This window comes from Rissa tridactyla, chromosome 2 (genome assembly GCF_028500815.1).
Source record: "Rissa tridactyla isolate bRisTri1 chromosome 2, bRisTri1.patW.cur.20221130, whole genome shotgun sequence".
NCBI classification, from domain to species: Eukaryota; Metazoa; Chordata; class Aves; order Charadriiformes; family Laridae; genus Rissa; species Rissa tridactyla.
In genome coordinates, this window is record NC_071467.1 from 29,851,085 (window position 1) to 29,875,389 (window position 24,305).

Below are 24,305 nucleotides of genomic sequence, written 5' to 3' on the forward strand. Positions count from 1 at the left end.
TAATCTTCCCTAGTGCATGCATGAAGACAGTGTCTGTGGTGTGCTGGGAGGATATCTTTGTGTTGCTGTGGAGTAGATCAGACACACGTTTTTTGATGCTTACGGTGCTCCTCATGTGACCATAAAGGAATAAGTGAAAACATTTTCATGAAAATGAAGTTACTTACATTTAACCGTAGAGAGGTGTCACAGTTAGGTTCAGGAAGCTCCCTCTTGAGATTCCTTAAAGGGAATCTCAGAGTAACCCAAAAGTTTCTCTCTTATTTCAGTATTAATTCCTTCATACAATCTTGTATGCCATGAAAAGACCATAAGTGTAAGATAGATGTAGAGGTTTAGTTGGCCCTTTGAGAAAACTGTTAATTCAAAATTAAGCTTTTCAAATGTCATTGATAGAAAGGTTGCTTCCACAAAAGAGAAAGAATAGACACGTAAGACATTGCAGGGAGTTTTTATTGATCACTTAAATTAAAATGGGCACAGTGAGGAACAAATCTACCAAAAAAATTCTGAATAAGCCCATTAATATTTCCTTATAAAGTACTCGTATGTCTAATTACATTACTTTTTCTTATACTCCTGCATATAAGGAGGTTCATTAATACAATTTAAAACATTTGATAAGAGTTAACATTGAAATAAGATTTTTCTTCCTTTCTATGAAATAATGCATCTTTTCAGGTATTACAGGGTTATAAAGTCTCATATTTAGAAAATTGGGATGTAGTTGTTAATTTTGGTTCTGTGTCTCTGAGAAATGCATTCGGCAATCCATACAATGTTCCTGCACTCTTGTTCTTTTAACTTCACATAGGCATAAAATACTCCAAAGTGAAACTGGTTGTTGAATGCAAGAACATTCAGCTTTACCTATGCAAAAGATGAAACAAGTGTTAGAATAAAATATTAAAGAAGGCAAATGTGATTTTTATATGGTAGCTTTTATGGTCAAGATTTCTACGTAACTTTGCGACCATGACTGTATTATACTCTTTCTACTCTTTATTATATTTTTACTCTTGAGTATAAATATAATTGAAATGTCATTTGTGGATTAATTTTAGCAATAGAGTACAGCAGCATTACAGGTAAGTAAAGGACAGTGGTGAAATATCTTCTTCAGCAGACTATTCAAAAGAAATTTCATTAAGCGGTTTAAATTAGATGGATTTTGGATAGGCTATTAGGGTTGACAGTTCTATAACTAGTCTTCAGAAGAATGTCCAGGGATTTTTTTTTTTTTTTTAAAGGTAAATCCTTCTATTTTAATTCAGCCAAATGTTGACAGATGTAGAAATACTGTGTTCTTGAATACAAAGCTGAATGATGCAGTATAGTAGAATCAAAAGCCTAGTACTTCATTCTTACTTTAAATATTATTCCAGGTGGGTAACTTTCATTTTGATATTTTAAGGTTAAAAGCTCTCACCTCATGTTCAAAAAAAGCATCTTCCAGTGTCTTTTCTCCAGTGCCAGTCCCTACACCTTCAAACACAGCTTTGTATTCCTGAAAGCATAGACAACGACCCGATGGAAATAAGGTACTTTTGCATTCTGTGCGGCACAGATACCTTAGATTACTTTATTAATTAGTCTATGTTAAGTAATCCTTCTGTATAGAAGAACTCATGTATAGATTACAGTTTTACATAAATCAAAAGTTAAAAGCATATAGTCATCAAAAGAAAGAAAAACCACATTTGTTCTTGTATTTCTTGCCGTCATTTCCTACAACTTAAAGTAAATTACTGAAGGGACTAAAAGAGATTTATTGTAGAATGACATGTGACCTTTCACTCCTTTGGACAGAGAGCACTGAACTTCTTGTACAAATAGTATCCATCGGAGACAGAGCTGTAAATGGAGCCAAAACCCTGAACTCTGATCCTCAGTGGCTGCTCATTTTATTTCCAGTAGTCAGCTGGATTTGCTTTATCTGCGTTAATATTGTCTCTAAATCCATTAGTCTGATATGTCATCCTGGAATATTCTGCGCAGATATATTTTACTTCATTTCTTATGCGTTACATTTCTGTGTAATTTGTTTCTCTGTGTATTTGTTTTGTTTTTCCTATAAAGTAGCAGTGCAGTATAGGCCTAGTACAATGGTTCCCAAAGTCATCTAAATATCCCACCATCACATGAATAGACTTGCTCTGTACCACATGGACATGGTGACACATGCTTCTAACATTCTGCTTACGTGCAGGAACAGATGTGCACCTCCAGCTTTGTTTCTTCTGTGGAAAAAGCAGTACACCAGGCAACATTTTTTTTCGCGTACCTACTTGGAGGTAGCTTAAATATTATAGATAGTCAGAGTACCACAGTTAGCTCATAGAGCTTGTGTTGCGTATTGATTCATCTTTATTACAGCACTAGTCGCATTAATATTAACAACTTCATCTACTTCTTTGATTCAATCAGTGATTTAGAGAAAACTTCAGAAGGGCATTTTTATGGTACACTAGCAATAAATCAGGTTTGTACTGATCTGTGACACAAATTGTTTGGTCAGCTCATTTTAAAATGACTTACGCTTTTGCTCCAAAATCTTAGAGGCAGCAGCTGTGAAGTGAAACTCAATTTGGGGAGGGTTAATGAAGTAGGAAGAGTTTTGTTTACAAGAATGTGATTTGGTCTTATTTAAACATCACTGTAAGAGGAACTTTGTGTCACACTAAGGTAATAATATGTCTTCCTATCAAAGGCCTTTGATTCCATATGATCGTTATGGGATCTTTTGTATCTTCGCTGATTTTTTTCTCTCTCAAAAATGCTTTTAACTTATGTGAATACTCTTTAAAATTTTGCTGACATCAAGAGATGTTAAGTATTTGTATTTTGCCTTTTTGCTTTAAGAAATTAGATTACATACTGCATAGTAATCTGCAACACACTTCACTTGCTCGTAGTCATCTGCACTGGCCAACAGGTGTAAGCCTTCTGGATACAGTTTTCCACAGGTTGGATACAGCTTCTCTCGGTCATCTTTACTCAGCTCAGTGCCAAATGAATTAATGGTGATGATAAAGGCACGTCTGTCTGCCTCAAACTTAATATGCAAAACAAAGAATAAAGAGGTATTATTAGAGATCTCATTCTAAATTAAGGTGGGGATATGTTTTTTTTCAGTAAGCTAAACAATGGAAACCTAAAAAAAAAAGCGGACTTCAGAGCATTAGAAACGTAACATTTTTAAAATTGTAAATCCTCATTTGCAAATACTTGTTAAATTTTAACTAGAAAATCAAACAGTTTTGCAAACACAGCTTTTATTCTGTGATTTTTGTACTGAAAATATCATCTCTGCTACTTCCTCATTTCCCTACTTAGTTACTCAGATGTTGACAACAAAAAATCTCCTCACACCCCCATCTGAAGTTATGAAATAATACTCTTATAAATAATAATAATAATAATACAGGAAAGGACTAAGAATCAATAGTACTATTCTGATGTAAGTAAGAGTGCTGTTCAGGCTGAATGGAAATTCTGTGGAAAAAAATAGCTTCTAAATGCACATATTAAAACGATAATTTAATAAGGTGGAGAGGGCTGTTTACTTGCCAAGTTAAAGTTTTCAAGTGTTTCAAATAACAGTTAATTTTTAACGCATAGAATCAAAGGCTTTATTTCTTCTGCCAGGTTTAGATGCCTGTAGTATCTGTATGTCCCCTGCAGCAATAGACTGAAAGTCATTCTCATGTCTAGATCTCAGGTTGTTCTTTTGTACAAGGCAAAATTTCACTTGCCTTTCTTCGAGTGTGAATTAAAAATGTGATGGTAAATAAAAACGATCCTACTCAATTCTGTCTGACTTAAATCTATTCTTCTGTCTTGAGATCTAAATTAACTATAGTTTTATTTATTTCCTTTATTACTTGTTTCACGTTGTAAGAACAAGCAGAGCCCTTGCTAATTGTAGGGATTATGCAGGAAAATCTTCCAAGTGAAGCATATACAACATAGGCACAATTTACGCAGCTTGCAAAATTTCTTATGCTGTGATTTTTTTAACTGTTTTAAGCAGAAAGGTTCCCTTTTCTGTTGAATAATAAGACTGCGGTTGCAACACAATTCTACAACTTTAGCAGTTAAGCACTTATTCATAGATCCTACTCCTGTGTACTGGAACACACTGTAACAGGGACCCAGCTGCCCTCTGGCACTGACTTCAGAGCAAGGAAAATGAGTAAACAATAGAGAAATAATGAGAAGAAAATAAGTAGTACTTGAAAAGATTTCTAGCTAATGAATAACAGGGACAAATTTCACTTGCCTTATTAATATGAACAGGCATATCAGCCCTAGTGAAACTGTTTTGGAAGGACAAATGCTTTGTTTTTTATAACTCGTTAAAGCCATGTAGAATCTAGCTGTTACATTTGTAATATTTTGTTGGGAAAAAAGCATGCTCAGATGCAATGTCAACCAATGCTAGCAGGTTTGGGGCCTACTTCTGGCAGTTCCCAGTTTGAGAAAATTCGCAGGATCACTTCCATCCACACAAACCTCTCAATTCATCAAATTATTGTCACATGAGGTTCTCCGTAGTGATTAAAGCCATGAGGCGGTTACTTGGTGACTTGTGACATTTGATTGCTGCAGGTGGAGGTGGAGTCACAGGATGCCCATCTCCTAAGTGCTTTAGGTCCCATATGGGAAACTGAAGTAGCACGTCTGCTACTTGAGGATTAGCGTGGGGCCCTAATAACAGGTACAGCACTATCTGCAGTGCAGTCCTGCATTTCCTTGCCACATTCAGGGTTAAACATGCAACGTTTGTTGTCCATGGCGGAAGAGAAATCATCAGTAATTTTAATGTGGAAGGTTGGCACCGTGACTGATAGCCAAGGAGTTGGGGAGCTAAATACCTCAGCTTCATTCTGATAGGGTCAGGATGGTAGTCTTACATATAAGATTACAGAATAAATAGCAAGTATTCTTTTGAATAATTAAACCTTGGCTTTTCGTGAATTCAGCCATTAGCAATCTATCTGCTCTATGTGTGTCTTCAGATTATTAAAATGTTATAAAAAAGAAAATCTTCTACAGAAAAGTTTATTCTCATAGCTGATTGACATTAGGTAGGGATTTAAAAGCAGCTTATCATAGACCAAACTGCCACCACTGGTATAAAGAGAGTTTTACAACATGCTTAAACTAATGTTGTAAGTAATCTGCTCTCAGCATGAATTTCTAGCTAAAAGTGAACTTTCTGAAAAATCTGAATCAACTGTGGGAAATGTCTTTACCTCTGCCAGTCGATCTCTTGATTTTTATTTTTCAGAAAAGAATAGTCAAAATGCTTAATTTCTCATCAATTTAACTTGATTAAGAATATTTTCTTTAGAACATAAAGTGAAACATTATGACCTGGTTAAATAAAATATGAAATTGCATTCCCCTTTAGGACATTGTTTCATAAGATGTAATTTAGACTCATTCTTTCTTCAGGGGTGAGCTCCCAGGGTTATTGTCTCTCCCCTATAATGCAAACTCTGATGTCATCAGAGCTCAGTGAATTTTGTTCAGTTTCCAGGGTGTAAGTTTCGGTTATCCAGAAAAAAAAAGACTCCTGGAAGCCAACGGGTGACCCGACTCTCAAATTCTGCAGGGAATTGTGATAAGATGCATGAAAAAAAACTGGGCCTGAAAGCTGAGAACTCAGTTTTAGAAATTTCTGCATCTTTTATTACAATAACAGATAGAAAAATATCATTCACTATGCTGCAGGTGTGCTTTGGGGAGGAGGACGTTAGGAATTTTGTATGTCATGGAAAAAATAAATATTAAACTTTTCTCAGTTGACACAAAAATAAAACATGGAATGTTGGACTTTTCTGTATGACACTAGTTCCAAAGGTTACTCAGCTCTAACTTCAACCATTAATTTTAATAGCAGAGTAAACAAACATAATAGTGCCATGAAGCTTAAAGATTATTGATTAGTAAAAATACAGTAATGCCAGACCTTAGCTATCCCAAATTTAATTTGGAGCTAGGAGGTGTAAAAACAGTCCACTTTGATAAGGGGCAACAGTTTGAGATTAGTGAACCATTTATTCTGCTCTGATCTCTGTTACAGAAAAATATTAACTGAGGCTAACTCCTCCCTGATAATGGACTAGCTGCTTCTCTAGTCAAGAGGTAAAAGTCACCTAGAATAAAGTCTTCATTACATCTTAAAAAACCAATTATTATTCAGAGGAGACGCAAACATTTGACAGTTAACTTTGCAAACGGAGAGAGAAGGAACAGGAAAAACAATCAAGAATTTTCATGTACAAAGACTGAATTTTTCTTACCTCAAGAATAGGTCTCATTATTTCTGCTGTAGTACCACCTTGTTTTTCACAAAACTTATAAAATGCCTCAAGATAAGACTACATGAAAGAAGAAGAAGAAATGCTACTTGAGAGCTGGATCAGCATAGCACACAGTCATGAACCTCATTTTTAAATGCTTCCATTATTATATATCCCATTATTATAATTCTACAAATGAATTTAAATTCAAGTATGTGCTTAATTATTTTGCTAGATTGAAAGTTGAAATATTAAAATGCAAATGTTTTGTTATTACCAAAATTATCAAAAACTGTTATAGGACAAATATTATGTTTTCTTTGCTCTCTAAAGAAGAAATTTCTTGAGCTCCACTGAGCTTCCACTGCATAATAAGCAGATGGCTGAAGAAAACTCTGCATTTATAGCGTGGAGGAGGGGATTTGGGAATATGCCATGGCTGTTGGGCCTGCACTATGAGGATACACAAATTAATCCCTACTGCTCTACCCTAAACCCTGGATTAGGACAGAACAGCAGACAAAGCTTCTGTAATACTGGTCTGCAGAGCCCTCTGGTCTATTAAGGATTCTGGCCTCTGCAACCATTTCAAAATACCCGTGCAGGAAGGACCCTAAATATGTCAGGGATGCTGTTATCCCTGCCTCTCCATCCCCCAAAATACTGTCTTAGGGAAGATTTATGTTATCAAAATGCATTTGCTACAACTTCACACAATCTTGTTTAAAGAAGCTGTCACTAACTATGCAATTAAGTGAATTTTAAGTAGCGACATCTCAAGGGGGTTCTGCTGCATGGGATTATGCATTAGGTTCTGTATAGTGCTATCTGATAGTAGAGCTGAAACATAATTGATCACATTGACAGCTGAAGCAGAGGAGAGAGGATATATTAATAATTTAGAAGTCTTTGCAGAATGATCCCCTGATATTTAGAAGAGTGAGAGGAAAAAAAGATTGTTTTAATAAGTGTAAATGTATGGTCATCCACAGAGGATATAAGAATCAAATCTCTATGTTATCAAATGGAAAAAAATGTCTAGTTTAGTAGTACTGTGAAAGAATTAAAATACTGGGCGTAACTGATGTTGTTTTGAATGAGAGAAAGTAGCAGAATATTTAAGAATCAAATATTGTCTTGGGAATTTATAAATATCATTTCTAGGGCAAACAGAAGAATTTTTTTTCTTTCCCCCTAGTGCAATCATATCGCTGTAAGAATACTTCCTGCAGTCTGGGGCATCCACTGTGGAAGAAAGATAACAAAGAATTTGGAGAGAATGTGCCAGGAGGAACCATTAACAGAATGAAATATGTATAGCCTTTTTAAAAGACCATCCTAAGAGTATTGACCTGTGTGCCAATATTTGGAAAGGGTTTTGAAAATGCAAGGCACATGTTAGATGCATATCCTTACAGCAGCGTGCTGTAGCAATTTAAAAAGGAAGAAAATAATACAAGACCCTTAAGTAAAAATAGACTCAAGGCAATTAGACCTTTTCAAAGCAGATCTACCTTTTAGAAATAAAAATAAATGTTAGCCAAAAACCTGTCTAGGCTCACTTAGGAGCTAACAGTTCCGTGGCATTTGGTGGATAACTGAGTTATTCATAAACAAATTAATCTGGATATTAGCCTGACATCTAAAGCATTTTCATTAATGAGATATTAAATTAGAATTTGGATGCAGACCTAAAATTTGAAAACTCTCCAAACAGTGGAGTAGAAATGAAAGGAGCTGGATTTGATTCCGGGACTTGTCATCATCCAGGTGACCTTAGACAGCTTGCTTTATCTCACCATGCTTCTGTTTCCCCATCCATAAAACAGGGTTAATGATACTGACCTCTTTTTCTGAGACACTTTGAAAAACCCCAACTGTTATCGTACATTGCAAGAACTTGCCTTGTACAGCTTGTTGCGCATTATTTCAATGTTCATTTCATCCAGGTCATTTTCAGACAAGCAGTCTTGAAAGAAAGCAGCTGAAAGCAGAGTTTATTATATTGCAGTATAAGTCTACATGTTGATAATATGCAACTCTTGTCTATTGCCATTCACCACTGTGTAAGCAAGCATCTGAGGTTTCTGTTGTACAAGAAAGAATGATATAACAGAGAGGAAGAGAAAATCTCTTGTTTTTCCCCTTATCCTCCTACTCCCTCCTTTTTAATGAGAATCCGCTGTGAGGGGAATCAATCAGTGCCTCAGCCAGAGTCCACATCTCCAGAGAAAATCAGATAGGAAATGCTAATGAAAGCCCTAATCTTCTCTGAAGTATATGGTCCGGGCATTAGGGAGATTTTCTAGTGAGAAACATGAAAGACAATTTTTGTCTTAAATCATGCAGGTATTCTGCAATTGTTAAAGAAAATACTCTTTCCTCTTTCTCTTCTTCCTCTTTGGTTATGTCTGTAGTGGGGGAAAGGCAACAGGTTGCAATTAGTAAGGGGCACCAGCTTTGACCTTGACCATCTGTGCTTCCAGGTCCTCCGCAGAACTGGCTAAAGAGCAAGCTTTTGAACAGGGGGGCAGAGGATGAAGTTCATTTGAGCAGCTGGACTGCTTAAAAAAACTGTATTCATAACCGACGAAAGTGTGCCAGTCCCTCACTGTTCCTAAGCTGTGCCAGGGCTGCACGACAGAGAGTGTTGTTTCAAGCAATGGCAATGGAAGGTGGTACTTAGAGACAGCACGCGAGGCTGACCGTGTTTTGTGGTCTTCTCCCTTCCTACTCTTCCAGCATCCAGATTTTGGATGAAGAACATCAGAGGGTGTAGCCCTGACAGTTCCCTTTAATATCTGTTTGTAGATCCCTTGCCCGCAAATTTGTCCCATCTTTTTAAAGATCTGATACTGCTCTCTGCTTTTACAAACTTGTGTAGCAAAAAAATAAAAATTAATTCCAGCAATTTACTACCAGCTGTGTAAAAAGAGTGCTTTATTTTACCTGCTTTAAAACTATTTTTCTACTGGGATTTGGTACTCTAAAGAATTTGGTAAGCAACAGTTCGTAGCTCACTGTGGACAAACTGCTGCCCTCAGGACTTTGCAAACATTGTCCATGTCTCCCTTCGGCCTTGTCCTCTCCAAACTGGGGTCCAGCCATTTTAATCCGTCCGCACACGGCAGCACTATCCCCTTGTTCGTTTTAGCTGTCCTGCTCCGTATCTTCTCTGATTTCACTGTTCGGGGTGTCCGTGCCCAGGCACCAGCAGCGGGGCCTGTGGGGCGGCCTCCGTGAGGACAGGCTGGGGCTGCCCCGTGCCGGACACAGCCGGTTCCAGCCGGTTCCAGCCGGTTCGAACAGACGCACTGCAGGGCACAGCCGAGCTCCTCAGCCGAGCTGGTGGTGCCTCTGGGAAAACGTATTGAAGAAAGGGCAAAACCCACAGGATGTGGACAGGAGGAGGGAAGAAAATTTTGAGAAACAGTAGAGGGAACACCAAGGTTGGAGAAGAAGGAGGAGTCGCTCCGTAGCTCTGGAGCAGGTACTCCCTGCTGCCTGTGGAGCTGGAGCAGAGACTCCTGAGAGGAACTGCAGCCCATGGAGAGCCCACGCCGGAGCAGAGGGTAAGTGTGAGGCGGAAGGAGGGGCAGAGAGAAACCGCCACGTACAGACTGTAAACTTCCCCCTGCTCCTTGTGCTGCTCATTGCCTCTCCGGAGGGACCGAGCATAGCCTGCGGTGATAAACAAGGGACAAAGGAGAGGAGCCTGGAGCGAAGGAGTGGCAAAGGGGGAAGACAAGGTGTTTTCCCTAAGCGTGTAAGTGCTTCTTTCTTGTTTGTTTCCTAATGCCTGGGTCAGGAATAAATTACATATGTATTAATCAACAATAAATCAAGTTAATTTTCCCCAAGTTGAGTCTGTTTTGCCTGCAACAGTACGTCGTAGGTGATCTCAACCCACGAGCTCCCTTTTCCCCCTGTTTTCTCCCTCCTTGGGCTGGGGGTGGGTGGTAACCGAGTGGCTGGGTGGGAGTTTGGTTTCTGTCTGGGGCCAATCCACCACCACTTCTTGAGAAGCAGAACCCAAATCCATTCACAGTACTCAAGATGAGGGCACACAGTAGTTTCATATATGTTCAAATCCATCCAGTTCCATCTTATTCTCAGGACCCTTCCCATCACCGCCCCACAGCCTGTTAGTTTTGGTTCGTGTTGGCAGCTGTAACACATTGAGCAGAGTTTCATCCCAATTTCAGAATGTGACATTCCCAGCCCTCACTGCATTTTGCTTTTAGATTTAGTTCTTCAAAATAGGGATTTTCTTTGTGTTTGAATCACGCCCAAATCCCAAGAGGGAATGTAGATTCTACCACAACATCCAATATTTATTAGTCACTGTCTGCTTCTCGATCCTTAGTGAGGGATAGGCAAGACTTCATCTTATATTTTTTGATTATAGATGCAGATGTTGAAACAAAAATCTAGATGCTCTGAATCAGTGGCTACTTTGGATATAAAAGATATCCATGACACTTCTTGAGTAGCACGTTTTCTTTGTGTCTGCTACCCAAGGTTGATATAGAAGCTGTTAATCAATGTTACTTGAAAATGTCCTGAACGCCACTTCAGAAGAGCTTGGTCCACACTTCATGTTTTGTGTTACCAAAGCACATGGAAAACATGCTACTCCATCTGAGATGTTCTTAAGAATACGGGATGAGTAGTTTCAAGAAGCAAATAAGAAATCATTTAGTGTTCCTACCTAATGGTGTGTCAACCAAAATTGCGTTGAACAGCTCAGTGGGGTTTGAGGCAATGCTGACCGCTTCCATTTGCTCAAAGCTCCCCAGTGGATGGCACTTGGGAACAAGTTCAGCTATGGGCCGCTGATGTAATGTGCCAGTTATTAAGAGAATTACGTTGTCAATCATATAGCTGTATCTGTATTTGAAAGAAAAAGAAATTTATCTTTCTAAAGAATTTTCCTTTGAAAAAATACAAACCCAAGACTTTTGAAAATTAGTAATAATACTAAAGTCAGAAACAACCACAGTACTAGAAGGTTTGTGTGTTCACTCTGTATCAATGTCTCAGCAGAAACAAACAGAAGTTTTTAAATAGCAAGCAGGTAACACAGTACTAGTTTTAAACCACACGACTGGTATGGAAAAGAAGCACTTTTAAAGAAGAGGAAACTGAAACATGAATATAATAAGCATAACAGCTGTGAAATGTAGATTCACTATAACACGTGACAATGAGTGGCATCAAAAAGTAAATAACCTGAGCTAGCACCTTCTCTAGTTTGGGATTTTGTTACTTCATATAGGCCATCTGGACAGAGAAGAAATAAGTGGGAATCTTGGCACTAAAATTGCAGAGTTCATGTGGATGGACTGATCTTAGGGCTTTCTTCTCACTCAGCTTTCAACATCCTCCTGTGAGGAAACTAAGAACAAGTTCTCACTGATTTCTTCTTTATTGATAAAAATTTTCTTTTCAGTATAAGTTTTCTATCAGCTTCTTACTAGTTTTGCTGTCAGAGAGGCTGATAAGAGTTCTGTTAGTGACTTGGAAATGTGAAAGCTATTCCCTTGGGATGCTTATAACAAGGATGCCAGTCTTCAGCTTGCATTGTTGATTGAGAACACAGCTAAAGACATATAGGGATTAATATGACCTCACACAAAATCTGGGAGGGGGCGCAGGGACCTGGTGAAATGCAGTTCAATGATTTAATAATTGTGTTAAATATCTTAAACTAGTGTCTCCATTATTAAAAAACAACAGAGTGCAGAGATTATGCATACACATGTACACATGCATGTCAATCAGTGTGAAAAAGGAGCTGCCATAATTTTCATATTTTCATTTTCTTTTCTCTGAAGCAGAAGGTAAACATTGTATGCTCAGGTCACAGCTGTCCTAGGGCAGTCTTTAAAAACCTGTTGATATATTCACCTAAAACTGGTCAGCTACACTTGACTGCCCCCCCCCAAAAAAAAAAAAAGAAAAATTATACTTTATTTTGCTGTTATGATAAAAATACTCCTTAAAAGTAAGCTGAACAGTCCGGTGTTCTTGTTATAATATATTAAAAAGATAAGATCAAGGGGAGTTAGGTAAAATATCCTGCTGATATTTCACTAATCCATGTTGTTGTACTCTTATAAAGCAGATCCCTGTTCTTAGTGTTCAGCCTTTCATTTACATGTTTTATCTGTTTAGACTGGATATTAGGAAAAAATTTTACACGGAAAGGGTTATTAAGCATTGGAACAGGCTGCCCAGGGAAGCGTTTGAATCACCATCCCTGGAGGTATTTAAAAGATGGGTAGACATAGTGCTTAGAGATATAGTTTAGTGATGGTTTTTGCCAGAGTTAGGTTGATGGTTGGACTTGATGGTCTGAAAGGTCCCTTCCGACCTAGGCAATTCTGTGATTCCATGATTCTATAACTGTGTTGAGATCAGAACTTTCTCTTCATCTGGCATCAAAGAGCACTTGTACTTTTTAGAAAGCCACTTGGGTCTAAGTATCTTGCTATACACAACATAAGTTTTTCTGTTTCTAATGTTCAAATGGTATAAAAAGTATGGTAGGTGTATGATGTGTTGTCTTTCCCCCTTTAAAAACAGTCTAGAACTTGCCACATGCCTAGGAATTAAATCACTGCCCTGTACATCATGAAATTGCTAATCTTGCATGAGTCACCCTCACAAACGTCAGTTTTGCAAGTTCTTTGACTAAAATGATATTTGAAAATTGTAACTACTTTTCTCAATCTCTACCACTCCTCCTGCCACTCTCCACAGAAAAAACATCTGCTTATGTTCTTTAAAATAAGTAGTTGCAAAGACAACAGCTCTTCATATATATATATTCAGAACTTACATTAGCAAATAAAGTATGTAAATGTTGCAGTATAAAAGTAATTTTGCTATTTTTGAAACTTAATAGAAATTCAGGTACGAAGAATTTATGTTGTTTTAACTTGCAGCTGTGCTTTTGCTTTGAGTCTATGTGGTAAGCTCTGCGGAAATATTACTTACGTGATAAAATTCAGAAAAGTGGCAAGTGGTTCAAAAGCATGGTTTCTAAAGTAATGAAATTCCGTGAGTAGTTTTGCTTTCAGTTTATCATCGATGGTGGAAATAGTGAGAGGGCCGGTTTCATTAGCCAAGAAGTTGCCATAGTCTGTAGTCTGTAGATGTAACTTGAGATCTGAAATTACATTCAAGGAAGGTCATGAAAATAAATTGTTGTTATATTGTCTAAAAACCAAATCAAAAAACTTTTAAACTGTTAATTTCTAACATTGTATTTTCATATTAAGGGCCTGATCATACTCTGTTGAAAAGGTTTTGACATAGATTTAACGCAAAGTAAACGCATAATTATTGCTAATTTGTGCTGCCTTCTACCAGTAAGGCTTACTGCATCCCACAGGAAAGCACAAATAATTTACACCTTTGTCGGAAGTTTCACTGGCAACTTTAGTTTCCAGCCACACCAGGCAGAGTGCTAATTACTGCACTGAGTATGTAAGTGCTGAGCCCCTTCCCAATAAGGTTTGTTCAATGTTTGGATTTTTCTGATTTATTCAGGGTACCAGTCTTGCACCACTATAATAGGTCAGTTGTTTTGTCTCCTGCATTCCTGTGGACAGTTACGTATCAATAGGAATCATCCTTTAACTTTGTTAAGATCTTAAATTTTCATATGAAACATTTTAATCTCGGGTAACACTATAAACTTATGTTATTAGGTTGCCTGAAGAAGAGGAGAGAACGTATCTTGCCTGGCTCAGATTCTGGGCTCCAAATGGCTTCTGCAGTGGAGCACTTCAAAGGGCACAGTTACTCTCTCAGCATTTCTGATCTGGCTTTGTCTGATTTATGGCTGCTACTACCAGACCCTAAGAAGCTGTTCCAGAAACTTGGGTTATCGTGACATATTCTGTCTGAGCTCCCAACCCTGATAACTGGGGAAAATAAGTTGGTAAGACAACAAAGTTGAAAGCAGCTTTTGTAATAGCAAAGAATTCATTTGATAAATTTCCTCTGCTAGCCGTTTTCCACCATGAGGCAAAAGCAAGGATTTGAATCAATTCTTAGTGTTCAAAGCAGTTTGACATTTCCTTTTAGAAAAGCCCCTGCTATTATTATGCTATATTGCATAATTATGTTCAAATGCTATATTAAAACTACTGTAAATTATAGATTGGGATAATATTATGTGGTTTGGGCATTCATAATGATTAGATATCCAGACAGAATCTGAAGTGATATTTAGGGAAAAGGACAGCAGCACTCCCACTGACTGGAAAAAAGGTGTACCTATAAGGGAAATTAATATGCAGTTAGCAAGGTGTGCATTTATCAGTATAGCAGCTACTCTTTCCTAATTCCCCTTGTGTATACTTTCTTAGCATGCAATAAGATTGCCTACACTGAGACTTAAAGCAAAAGAACTGGCACATTGCAAATTCAAACTCCTACATCTAGCACTCCAGCTTACTGAGGGAGGTAACCTTCAGAGTTTTCTGTGCAGTTTAGCTGCCACTTGAGCTCATTTTAGCAATTACATCAACAAACATAGGACATCCTTACTCAGCTCGCTTTCTGGAACTGTTAGCATTTCTCTAGATCTTCCTGCAATAGACTGAACTTATGCTATCAGTGTAAACTAATTGCTTCTTAAAATTACATAGGTGATCACAAAACTGTTGACAAAAGTAGGCAAAGGTAATTGGTCTTTCAATAGTCAGAGTCAGATAGTAGGAAATAGTCATGATTTCTGTACAGGTTTCCGTGTAGGAAGAAGAAAGAGAATCCAAATATGAAAAAGGAAAACCACTTAATTCAAGAAAGAAAGAAAGTTAAGAAAGATTTAGAGATAAATAAAAATGCAGAATTATGTACATAAATAAGTCTAAATATGTAAGACGGACATTTTAAAAAATCACTGATATTTTCATATCACATGTACATTTCCTGTGAAAATTGATCATTTTTACTTTCTCTTTTTATTGCAAAGGTAAAAATACTTGGCATATGGTGGGATTAGATAATACTACCTCATTACATGCAGGGACCTGAATTCCAGCTTTCCTCAATTCCTTTTCAGATTATGAAATGACAGAATTCAGTGCAGCTCAGAGACTGCTCTGCTGGTCTTAAATGATCTCCTCATGGCCGTTGGCATAAATAAGACCGGGGGACTAACACAGTCAGACACTTGCACTAGTAACATGACCTCATGACCTGGCAAGTGTAGCTGACTGAGCATTACGGGGGCCTCAGATATTCCTGTTCACCAAAACTTTTTAGTGATTGTGGCTGCTCTTTTTCTCAGGGGCTCCTGGAGACCTACACAAGACCCTGTGCTTTTCAGCATGTCCACAAGATCCCCAGGAATGAAAATTCCTTTATTTCAACTGTCAGTATTATTACCATCTGTCTGCATAGTGTATTTCCTCATACAATTATATGCAGGAAAATCATATGTAGGAAATGTATGACTTTATATAATGTGATTTTAAATCACATGATTTTACTCACAATTGAACAGCAACTAAACACAATGGTATTCTAAAGGGAATGAATGCACAGAAGGAGACTAGTTTAAGAAGAATCCAGTTTAGACAGGAATGATGCTGGTAAGAAAGAAGGAGTATTGCTGCGAGAACTTGAACAAAGCGTTAGCCTGGTCTCTTGGCATCAAGCGCATGGAGTCTTGTCTGACTCCTCACTTTGATAGCCAACTACCCCCAGCTTTCAGTTACACTGTTATTTCAGTCACAGCGTGCTGGCCTGTCCTGGCTCTGGCAAGTTACGTGAACTGATTTCAGTGATGTTGGTGGGAGCAGAGCTGGGCTGCTTGTCCTTCTGTGACACAGGCTTTCTTCTAGAGAGCAGTAGCGTTTCCATCAGACAAGGAATTGGGGAAAGAATAAAATGCTGAATTTTACACACCTCCCCCACCATTCTACTTCAAACACTGTGAGCTGGGTTCCTCTGTGGATCTCATTCCCCTGAAAAAGATGATGCCGTAGGGCCAAACTAGTAGCAAGCCATATTGCAGAGGTTTCAGCCAGTGTTGCAGCCCACAAGGTAGCTCCATGGAAACTATAATAATTCAAACAAGACCCAAAGGATGTCTAAGTTAAATTGAAGGCCTCTTCTCTCTGTGTGGCCCTGAATTGAGAGGACACAGTGGTATCGTAAATCAATTAGCATCCTCTTTTTTTTCTTTCCCTCTTACTGTTATACTTACTCTGTGATTATCAAGCAGATGTAAAGCACTAACCTACAGTTTTTCTTGTGGTTCTTCTGTACTGACTTTATGGTTTCCCCTCTAGAGATATCAAAACCACTTTGAAATTAAAAGATCTTTTTGATTCTATTTATGGGTTACTTGGGGCGGGTTTGATTTTGTTTCTGCCTGTTTGTTTTAGCATATTTATAATATTTTTAACTTAGGCCAGTTTCTGTGGTCTGGTGCTATGCCACAGAATGCAGAATGGGGTAAATTTATTACCTTTTAATGTGAAGACGCAAACTGAAGGCAGTATTGGACAAGCACAATAGTACTACAGTACAAATCCACATGCTGAATCTTTAAATTGGAAACAAAATACAATGTATGCATAAAGCTCCATTTTTTATTTTAGAGATAAGGATCTGTGGGTTTGGTGCATGGTACACTTGTGGTGCAAGTTCAATATTACAGCATCCTATATGTGCAGAGAGATAAATGTATTTAGTTTCATGTACAAATTCAATACTTCTCATATTTTCATTATAAAAAATACATTTGGTAGATAACTGGTGGGAATTATTAGCTGTCTAAAAGAAGCTGAAAAAGTTACAATGGAGAAAGAGATGTAGCTGAACAGAGAAAAAAGGGAAGTGATAGTGGGTAGCAGAGATGTGCTTGTAGGCGGGTTGATGAAGGCTGCTGCTTCTGTTGCTGAAATAATTTGCATTCTAAAATTGAATGAACATTAGAAAGAAGAAGGTTCAAAAATAAAAAAGTCATTGTTCTTTCTACTATAAATGTTACTTAGGAAAGCATTTTATCTCTCTATTGTGATCTATCCATCCGTTGCCTGCTCTTAATAATGTTGAAGGTTTATATATCTCAGAAATGTTTGAAAACTACTTCCTCATTGCAAAAAAAATTCTTGTAGCATAACTTAAAATTTAGATAGTTTTTCTTAACTAAACTTAACATGAGCGAGTATTTTTCTGGGAAGGATGAGGAAAATCCTTTTTCCTTCTATGTTTTTAAAAATATTTAAACATGTATATCTTCATCTTACTCAGAAGTAACCAGGATTTTATGGGGTGTTTGTTTTTTTCATGGAGCCTTTGATGACATCATTGATTGACCTCCTCTGCAGAGTCAAGCGGAGTAGGAGCAAGGTTTAATAATTCCATCATTCTGTCTTTTGTGTCTTTTATCGATGTTTGAAGCTCTATTAGCTTCTTCTGAAGTCTGTATATTCACAGAGCAGGACTTTTTGACTAAAACAATTAATACAATATCAAGAGTGTCTGTAGAGTCTTTAAGTTGCGTAGATCACAACTGCTGGTACAAATAGCCTACAGAAACCGTTGATTTTGTCCAGCTGAGACAAGAAATAGATTTCAGTCCTCTGAGTAAGTGTCCACATGTGTTGTGTGTGTCTAAACTGCCATTCTATCAAATGGAGAGCAGATACAGCTCTCCAGCTCATCAGCTGAAGTAGGTACATGCACTTGACCAGCTGAATAGTCTCTAGATCCCATTGACTGTGCTGACAATCTCTTCTTTAACTATGAGAGGAACTTTATCCTGCTGACAGGTAAATACCTGCATGTATCTATTTAAATGGAGTTGTTTTAATTTGCAAGATGAATGGCAAGCAGCCTTCTCAGACTTTTGTTGTTATTATATTAATAGTTTAGAGAGCCTCAAAATTCTGTTGCATATGGTAATCATCAGGTTCTGCACTTCTTATTCTCCCAGATCCATTACTGCATACACAAAGCAACCAATGCTTAAAACAGAGTGAACTTATTATTTCTCCTTGTTCCTTTTTCAAATTAGTCTAATATACTGCATGTTATAGAAATTATTTCAGTGTCCAATCATAGCTTTTATTTTGGACTGGTGGAAAGAAACTTTATGTTCCTTTAGAAAGGTGGTTTTTTTCTGTCACATTTTTTTCCTGCCAAGTGTCTAGAGATATGTCATATGATTCTTTGTACAAGTCTGTCTTCATCAGGCTGTGACCAGTCTTGGCCACAGAAAGCTGTTTTGGAAACTAGTGTGTGTTCTCTTTATTACTGTGGCAAAGTCACCTTGAAAAAAGCTTTTTTTTTTTTTTTTTAAGCTTGAGAATAGTTCAGTTTTATCAGTTTTATCTTTGTGAAGTCTACTTTTCTCTTCCTGGTAAGCAGAATGTCCCCCACTGCCCTAAAACTCATGAAGTAATAAAGTACTAAAATTCTATCTTCTATAGAGAAACTCAGAGCCAACTGGTAAGCTTTTAATAAGATTTTGGGAACTATTTTATCCAGCTGAAATGATATGAAACTTCTATACTTGAACAGTTCTATAGCGTGGTTAAAATCTGTGAGAAGGTTACCAATCTCCATAGGAACTCTATGGATGAGGTTTCCAAACCTTATCAGTTAACTAGAAAATCCCATCACTTGGATTGCTTTGCAAATCACAGTCTGTCCAATCCTAGGGTGATTTCTATGGAAAGCTATTAACTTAAATATGGGAACAGTTCTTCCAAGGACATCAAGGTTATCTCTGTTTTTTAAGATAAGCTCTCAATTCTTCAGTCTTTTACCTTGCCTTCTTCAAAGGTCTAAGCAACAGTATTTCTTCCTAAATAAAATAAACCAGCAGACTTACCTTCTAGTGTCTCGCACTGTGCTAAATTGACGTAGTCCGCACTTGTCAAGATCCCGGCTTTGAACCCTCGGACCAGACCTTCCAAGTAGCCATGGTCCACATTGAAGTAAAACTCTGAGTATCCTGGCATGGAGAAAAGGAGATTTAATCTCTCTGCTGGATACTTGATGGTACTGAATATCTGCCACTCACTGTTTTCCTCCTCTTTGGACGGAGTGACAAATAGTCACTGATTTCCTGCCAGCCTATGATTGTGTTTTACCAACTGGTTTCTTCCTGTTACTTGCTCCTAGTGTAGTTCCAGTACAGTTGATGCTTACACAACAGACAGCCAGCAAATCCAACTCCATCCTGTCAGAGCCAGAAAATGAACCTATTATTGTTGAAAGAGAAGCCAAAAAGGAAGTCTAAGATTTAACCATTGCTTACAAGAGCATTCTGTGCTGATTGGAGAATGAGAAAACATATTACAAAGCCTGATAGCATTTTTGCATTTCTTAAATGTATTATAAACAAGAAGTCATTTTTGAATACCTACTGAAAAAATATTTCTGCACTAAAATGGTGGGCTGCAGTAAAGCGTCGCCTATTCAAGGAACTTCAATGGTTTTTCATTGTTTCTGTATACCTTTTGTTATTTAACATATTTGATTGCTGGAAATTTGCTGCTGCTCATCTCTATCAATAAACACGTATTCGTGAAAGATCTTTGAAGGGTTTCATTAGCCTTTAGAGTGAGTATCCAGAACATACCTCAAAACTATTGTTTGTCCAAGTTCAAATCAAAATACTCTGGTTATAATCACTAAGATGTGAAAATAACTCACATTTTTTTCTCTTACAAAATAAAGATTATAAAAATAGGAATCCTCATTTCAATAATGCAAATTTAGAGCCTTTTTAGAATTCCTGGTTTTGATTCAACTTAAACTCAAAACTGATAAATCTATCAGTGACTTTTATACTGAACTGTTAAGTCTGCTGCCTTTCAGATTTAGGTGCCCCAAAGCTGACAGTTCAAAGTGGCTACGCTTCTGTAATCAATACAAAAAGTCCTTTTTCTCCCTAAATTCACTAGCGTATGCAATACATGTCTGCAGGCTTTGCTGGCAGGGAAAGTCTTACAGCAAACTACATGATATTTAGATATGTAGTTAACTGGAGCTCGGGAACGCTGCAACAAAGTGTCTGAAGACTGGTGTATGGTTGGAGGGTTAACACCTACAACAGCTGTCTGCCATCCATGTCTCAACACTTAGACTCAGTTTTCAGTGCTTTGAACACGTTTGGTGTATTATGTCAGCTGAAGACATGTGGCTTGGCTTTTCTATTGATCCATTGTGCTGAAATGTGACTGCAGCGAGAGCTGTGAGTCGGCAGCCACAGGAGCAAGGCTCTGAGTATGAGCCTTTTTCCCCTGTCCTGGGAGCTGAGAGACTGATGACAGCTTGGTACTTGCCAGGTGATTCCTGTCTGTACCGCCTTGCTCCTGGCACAGCGAGGCTTTGCAGGCCATACAACAAGGCACGAGGTGCCTGGGTGTTTGCTGCCCAAGCAGCCACCCGCTACCTCCTCTGGGAAGAAGGTCACTAGCTAGCTGGCTTCTTGGCTGGCTGGCCAGGAGCCTCCAACAGACAAGAGGTGGCCACAAGCCACCTGGCAGGCCAGACTCAGCCAAGGGAGTAATACTACCTCGAGGGTCAAATTAAAATTGTCTCAGGCTGGTTATTACTACACCTGTAAACAACTGCAGGGAAAACAATGACAGCATTTAGACATTTAAAAAATCACGTGCTGAGATATGCAAACTCTAGTTAGTTGAGAGCTCAAATGGTGCCTAGAGTGTTAAAGTTTGCTCTTTGTAAATTAGGCTTACAGTTTTAAGTCAATCAGTTCTTAGCATTGCAGAGTTAACCCAACTAAAGAAGAATGAGACAGATTAGGCCTGTTAGACAATAGAAATAAAACCGCTCCCTCCCCCACACAAACAATTTGGTTTTGTCTCCCAAGTCTGCACACCAGCAGTGCTCAGAACCTCCTCGTGCAAGAAGTTGTCAGAAGTTTGTTGATGATGTTTCAAAAACTGTCCGTGCTTCCATATTGACACATGAAGATAACCACATTTTAATTTAAACCTACTTTTTTTGTTGTCATCATCATTGTTCTAACATGTTTCGCTTGACAGCTTCTGATATGAAACAAGGAGAAGTAATAACACAAGGAACACATTATTGTGTACACTAAGAGCAATGTTTGGTTTTAACCCCCTCATCTCTAAAGTGTGTATTACATAAACAAGTAATATCTCGCAGCAGCTGAATTCAGGCCTCCCCCAGCTGCAATCACAGCGTATCAGAAGGTGGCACGTGTCCAGCTGGTGGCAGTCCAAGGTTATGCTGCCGACGAGCTTCCAAAGCTTCAAGCAGCAGAGCCAGTGCAGAAATGGCTTTGCAATAGGTCCTAAATTTAGCAAGGTTTGGGGTCATGTGAATACTGCCTGGCAGGTGCAAATACCACCACTGGGGATCCTCCAGTGGGAAAGTGCTACCACGAGATCCATAAATACTGTCAGGACCATCGCTTGAAGTATTGCCACTCAGCAAAGTTTCGTGAAATCTGTGTATTTTTGAACGATTTCAGGAAATAGCAAAATCAGGCTAAAGTCTTGAGTGATTTTATCTGTTAGGGGACAAGGTCTCAGAGGGTATGATCCAGGTTAATAGGCTGCATTCAGTAACATCAGGAAATGCTCAGTTCTCTGATTTTTTGTTACAAGAAGAAATGATGAAAAAAGACAGCTTTAGCAGCAGCTATTTAGACACAATGCGTCTATTTAACTAATGCACTGAGTTTTTATAAAAAAAATATATGAAAGAGCAAGTTCAGTATCTGTTTTAATTTCTTCTAATGAGTGGCTAATACTATATAATTTCTTTAACATTTTGTAGTGGGTAAGGTTTTAATAAAAAATACATAGTGCTTTATATTGATGAACTTATTTATATAGGGCTGTGAATTGGCTTTAAGAAATCACCATGTGAGAAGAGATGGTACTCTTATCTGTTAAGTTTGTGGAGTGCAAAGGTTGAGATATTTTTTAAAAAATGTTTTAGCAGTGAGCTAAACAAATACTGGTAGCATGTTTGGGAGGAGAAGTTAATTCAGGTTAAGCAGAATTAGCAAAATGAAACTTCAGATCTAAGAGCAGAATTTAACCTTTGATACTGACAATTTTTGAGAAACTGCGAAACAAAATGCATCTATTATTTAACCACAAGAGGTCATCATAGCACTGCTGTAAACCCCCTTTCTTCAGTTCTTTTCACCTCCACTGAAAGAAAGAAACTCAGAAAGAAATATGAAAAAAGTTCTGGCTTTTTTTTATGTGTTTTCAGCTAATCTAAAGTTAATAATAAAAACTACATATACTGATTATTTTCTTGTAAGTGACAAACAATATTTCCATTTTAACTGCATTTCTGCTGTATGCACAGATTTTCTCTGAGCTTCCTCTTTTTTTTTTTTTTTTTTAACAGTGTTGACAGCTCCTAGCCACGAGGTTAGTACTGAAGAACAAATGACAAAGAATCAGCAGAAAAGTGAGTAAGTGGTGTTATATCAGTTGAATGTTGACTAAATCACATGAATTCAAAGTTACTCTTTTTTCATTACAAGTACTTAAAGATGCTATTTTTTTTATCTTGGAATCTCATTTAGAAGCCTATTTATAACAGCTTTAGCCAGGCAGATCTCTGCTTAAATTGTGGTTTTGCTTGTCTAGAAACAAAATTCACTCAAGTCTTGACAGTGCAGTGGCTTACACATATCATTAGTGTTATGTATGCCAGATTCACTGCTATCAGTATATAGCGCTGCTTCAATGTGTGGGTGAAACAACTTTCTTCATCTCTGTATATATTGACTCTTTTTGTTTGGATGTGGGAGATTTTTGACCTACCACTTGCTCTATGCTTCCTATAATTTCAGTGGAAAGTGCACCTCCCTTACTTATAAATCAGAAGTGTTTTGAAAAACATAACCCATTCTTTCAGCTGCACCCCCCCCCAAAAAAAAATATTTTTTTTTATTTAGATCACATAGGCAAAAAACATTATGAGCTGTGCACTATTCAAATTAAAACTATTTTAATTTTCTAATGCAACTTTATAGTATCTAAACTGTCCTGGAGACTTTTGGAATGCAGTGTTTCCAGTGGGTTTTTTTCTTACATATCTTTGCACTGGCTTTGAAAGCCAACTACATCAAAACTCCTTAAACTTCGTAAATTTTGGAATATTCTGCTGTAAATTTCTTACAGTTGTGACCCATTCCTAAAAATCCTTCCAAAATATGATCTGTTGAAATCCTTAATTTTCTGAAATAATAGTAGGACAATTCTGATTGCAATATGCAAACTGAGATTCAGCTTTCTGAGGTGTTGAGTACTTGCAGTTCTTGTAAAATGAATATCAAACACAATTAGATACCCCATGGACCCTAGCATTCTAAGTAGCTAGAAGTATGCTAGCACGGGTAGCAGAAGTGTAGCTGAACTACAGCTAACACAATGATGTTTGTCCCAGCGTCTGAGCTTTGAGGAACTGCTCTCAGCCGTGAAGAAACAGCCTAAATGCAGTGATACCTTTAGCTGCTTAAAAATTAAAATATATGAAATAAATAAAATAATATATATTGCATTTTCATAAAATATAGGAAAATTAAGAATGATGATAGGCTATACCTGTATAGACATAATCCAGCTACCATGCTTTCTGGCTATTTTTAAAGCATGATAAATATGCATTCCCTTGCAGATCTTATTGATAGCTGAGCCCTCTTGTGCCAACAAAAATGTTCCTAGCTGGCACACCCAGTGCTAACCCGCCCCCCAGCCAATTTACACTCTCTTTGCTGAGAGTCTTCACAGCAATTACACACCTCCAACTGTCCTATCACTCGATTAGCTTTTGATTGAATTTACATAAAATATGTCTTTTACGCCTGTTCCTTGTTAGAAGTGTTGATATTTTGATGTTCACAAACATCACAGACATCATGTTATAAAATATCAAAGAGGTTCCTTTTTCCCCTCCCTTGCCTTCAAAAGATAATCTAGCAGCTTTGTAGGT

At 37.7% G+C, this 24,305-nt stretch overlaps 1 protein-coding gene across 1 annotated transcript; it reads right to left on the reverse strand.

Moving 5' to 3' along the window:
- Positions 1 to 448: 448 nt before the first annotated feature.
- ATP6V0D2 (ATPase H+ transporting V0 subunit d2) lies at positions 449 to 19,507 on the reverse strand. Its single transcript, XM_054190199.1, has 8 exons — positions 19,177 to 19,507; positions 13,314 to 13,485; positions 11,023 to 11,201; positions 8,216 to 8,295; positions 6,312 to 6,389; positions 2,879 to 3,055; positions 1,430 to 1,507; positions 449 to 870 (listed from the first exon to the last, which is right to left on the reverse strand). The coding sequence occupies exons 1-8, from the start codon at positions 19,304 to 19,306 to the stop codon at positions 709 to 711; spliced, it is 1,056 nt and encodes a 351-aa protein (XP_054046174.1). The 5' UTR covers positions 19,307 to 19,507; the 3' UTR covers positions 449 to 708.
- Between the last annotated feature and the right edge of the window lie 4,798 nt (positions 19,508 to 24,305).